We start from the raw sequence: 3,723 nt of genomic DNA, 5'->3' as shown, positions 1-3,723 counted from the left end.
TTTCCAGATCACTTACTTCAGCCTCTGGTACTACAACAAGCAAAACCAGCGCCGGTGGGTAGATTTGGAAAAACCTCTAAAGAAGCAGCTGGATAAACATGCGTTGGAACCTACCGTCTATTTTGGAGTGGTGTTTTATGTGCCTTCAGTTTCACAGCTGCAGCAGGAGATTACCAGGTAAGAAATAATGTGCTGTTTGTTTCTAGGAAATCCAGTGAAATTAAAAAGGTGAAATTAAGGTTGGAGTCAGGAGATAAGGCTAAACTTTGCCCTCTCGCCCCCTGCAGTTTTAGCCTCAGTATTACGTGGAGGTGCTGGTACGTGGTGTGTCACAGTGCTTTACTGCATGTTGCGTGAGTTATGGGTTCACTGGGCATGAAGGAATGATTCAAAGGAAAAATGATGTTTTTACCCTGGCTGTGAACTCTTCTTGTAGTGATGTCACCTTTAATGTTTTTGTTGAGTTTTTTCTGACCTTTGTAACAATGAAATGAGAGAGGAGATTTAAAAAAAATTGTCACAAAATCTGCGTTTACTCCTCAAGGAAATGTGTAGAAGGGTCCTTCTAATTCTGACACCAGTAGCCATAGTATTCTGTACATAGGTGTGGGGCAAAGGGGAGGTGGGGGAGGTGTTTGAGATCAGAAAAGTTTGGCCAGTAAGTGCACTTAAAAGGGACAAAGGCAGCAAGGGTAGAATGTATTCAGGAGTGGGATAGAGGAACTAAATGTTCTTTTTTTTCTTGGCAATAACAAAAGAAAAAACAAGGGATCAAATTTGGATTCTTTTTTTTTAATTGAAGTACAGTTGATTTACAAGGTTGTGCTAATTACTGCTGTACAGCAAAGTAATTCAGTTATATATACATATATATATATACACATTGTTTTTTTAATATTCTTTTCCGTTATGGTTTATCATAGGATATTGAATATAGTTTTCTGTGCTATACAGTAGGACCTTTTTGTTTATACCAAATTTGGATTCTTGAGCCTGCCTTTCACATTCTTCAAAATCCACCACTACCTTATCTTTTTAACCCCATTTAACATTACTTTCGAGCCAAGCTGGACTACTTCTAGTGTGCTGAACATGCTGCATGCCTTTTCACCTTTGTGTCAAAGACCTTTCTTTCATAAATATGTACTGGAATCCTGTTCATCTGATTTTAGTTCAAAAGGCACCTCCTCCATAAAGCTTCTGTGGTCCCTCAGGGTGGAATGAGTTTTGCCTCCTCCAGACTATTCTAGAATTTGCTTGTACTTACGATGGCAGTTGTCACAGCCTTTCACTACAGTTATTTGTGTATGTATCTTTTCCTTAGATTTTAAACCCCTGTTTTCTTTAACTTTGCCTTTCGCGTAATATCTAACACAATGCCTTGCAGATGGTAAGAACCTGGTACTGCCCTGTGTTTGTGGAATATTCTTTTTAAGTACTGAGTTCAGAGTTAATTTTCGGAAGAAGGTGGATAACCAAAGAAGCTAGAAACAGGTTGTAGGGATAAGCATGAACTGGCTATAAAACAGATCTGAGACATAAATATTGAAGAGAGAAGTAGAAGCCAGGAGGAATAAACAGTGACTGACCACTTTGACTCATTTATTTAAACATTTATTGAAGATATAATATGGTATGTGAGAATTATATTGGTTACTGTGGGAGATGAATATATAAATGGATATGCTTTACTCTTACTCTGGAGGAGTTGCTCACAATCTGGTAGAACTGACAGTCTATGTAAATGAACGATTAACAGTATATTATGATAATACATGCTTTAATTAAAGCACTGGATTCCTAGGGGTGGGATGTGGGGAACATGCCCAGGGTGTAAAGAAGTTGACTTTTCACTTGACTTTACAAGTAATTTTCTAGTTAGAGGGAGTAGCTTGTGCAAAGTAGGGGGATAGTAAAAGCAACTGATGTTTTCAGGAAATTTCAGACATTACTTCGAGGGGAGAACGGAGACTTGAAAAAAGGAATGTCCTAGTCATAAAGTCATAGATCAACAGGGGCAGACATTTCTGAATTTTAATGGATGGGAATGATGAAATGTGCATTTTACAAAGCACCCATCATGGAAGGTAGATTATAGGTGACAAGACTATAGGCAGGAGACCAGTTAGGAATGTATATGCCATAATCTAGGCATTAGTCTAGAGGGTGGACCTGCTTTCCAGTGATTTGATTTAAGGAAAGAACCAAGAATATTTAGAGTGGAATATGTGGACAGCATATTGAATAGATAGACTTCTTTAGGTATTTGAAAGGAGCTGCCTGGGAGAATGTTTCAAGGTTTCTTCTTTGACAAGATCTCAGAGCTACCAGCATTCTATTTGCTGATTGAGGGAAGTCTATGGGTTCTACTAGCAGGTGGAAGGGGATAAGTGGGATCTAAATCCTTGTTTAAAAGGATGGTGTTCTGGTCAAGCTTTTTGGTAACAAAGAATGGAAACCTCAAAGGTAGCTAAAATAGGATGATGTAAGGACATATGAAATGATTAAAAGGGTGGGCTCTCAGGGGAATTCAAATGTGAACTATAACTGGGTTGAACTACACAGATGTCAAACCTGGAAGAGATTCTGGATTCAAGATGGTTCTATAGACCGTATTGGCAGAGAGTTGCTGGATCTTCGTTCAACACCGTATCCCCAGCATCTAGAACAATGCTTGATGCATAGTAGGCCCTAGTAATTACCTAAGTGAAAAAATAAGAGGAAGGCAGAATAAATCTTCACTATAGAGCTTATCTAAATGGAGAAGTGATACAGATGAAACACTGCTGACTGGCTGAAAGTAGATGATTGCTGATAATAATAACAGCTGTTTTTTAAGTACCAGCTATGTTCTAGTATTATGCCGAGAGCTTTACATATATTCCTTGATATGTTCAGCCTTGTGAAGGGGTGACAGTGCCCTCATTTTACTAGAGATAACTTAAACCCACAGATTATGACTTGCCCAAGTTCATGCAAAATGCTAAATCAGAGATCTGGAATTTAACCTAGGTCTGCTTGACTAAAGCTTGTGCTGGTAACTAATACCCTATATATTGACAACATAAACAGAAGTAAACCCACATCCCAAGAATATTAAGAAAGCATTTTAGAAACTATTCTTTTTGGTATTTCATCAAAGAATATTTTAATATAAGGCTGGTCTGAAATGTCCAGAACCATTTTTTTTCTGGCTTTACTCTCCAGGGCTAGGAAAGTCTTACATCACCAAGTTACGAGTCAGTTTCTAAAGTAAAAATTGGCCATTGATTCTCTATGTCTCCAACGAAAAGGGACAAAACTTAGAGACTTTTACAGGGTATAAGACAGATGACCAGCTGTCTTCTCGATGGTTGTAGCTTTCAAATAACTACAATTAAGGATAAGTGACTCAATAAATTGATTATATTGTGTGTGTGTGTGTGTGTGTGTGTGTGTCGGTATAGATATGGTCAAGGATGTTCCTGTCGTTCTTCGGAATCGTCTGAGCTTAAGGTTTTGGCTAGTTTATGCTCCTCTACCAAATTATGATAAAATGCATTGTGTCTCAAGTGGAGGTAATACTGATATTGACTTTTAAAAATTGACCTTTTTTTTATAGGTATCAGTATTATCTGCAGCTGAAGAAAGATATCTTGGAAGGAAACATTCCTTGTACATTAGAACAAGCAATTCAGCTAGCAGGCTTAGCTGTTCAAGGTAAATAATGGCACTTGATCATAT

The 3,723-nt window shown here is 37.9% G+C and overlaps 1 protein-coding gene across 10 annotated transcripts in view; it reads left to right on the top strand.

Moving 5' to 3' along the window:
- Positions 1-3,723, top strand: part of PTPN21 (protein tyrosine phosphatase non-receptor type 21) — a 92,588-nt gene that overhangs the window by 29,063 nt on the left and 59,802 nt on the right. For all 10 annotated transcript variants that reach the window (XM_089908073.1, XM_089908074.1, XM_089908071.1 and 7 more), the window contains 2 exons: positions 8-177; positions 3,602-3,699. In XM_089908073.1, the coding sequence (XP_089764199.1) occupies positions 8-177; positions 3,602-3,699 (268 nt within the window). The remainder of the gene's footprint in view (positions 1-7; positions 178-3,601; positions 3,700-3,723) is intronic.

The sequence above is a fragment of the Delphinapterus leucas genome, chromosome 2 (genome assembly GCF_059928025.1).
Source record: "Delphinapterus leucas isolate spDelLeu-1000000601 "Yukka" chromosome 2, BTC_Dleu_Yukka2, whole genome shotgun sequence".
Classification (NCBI taxonomy): Eukaryota; Metazoa; Chordata; class Mammalia; order Artiodactyla; family Monodontidae; genus Delphinapterus; species Delphinapterus leucas.
This window is presented reverse-complemented; position numbering and strand designations above follow the sequence as displayed.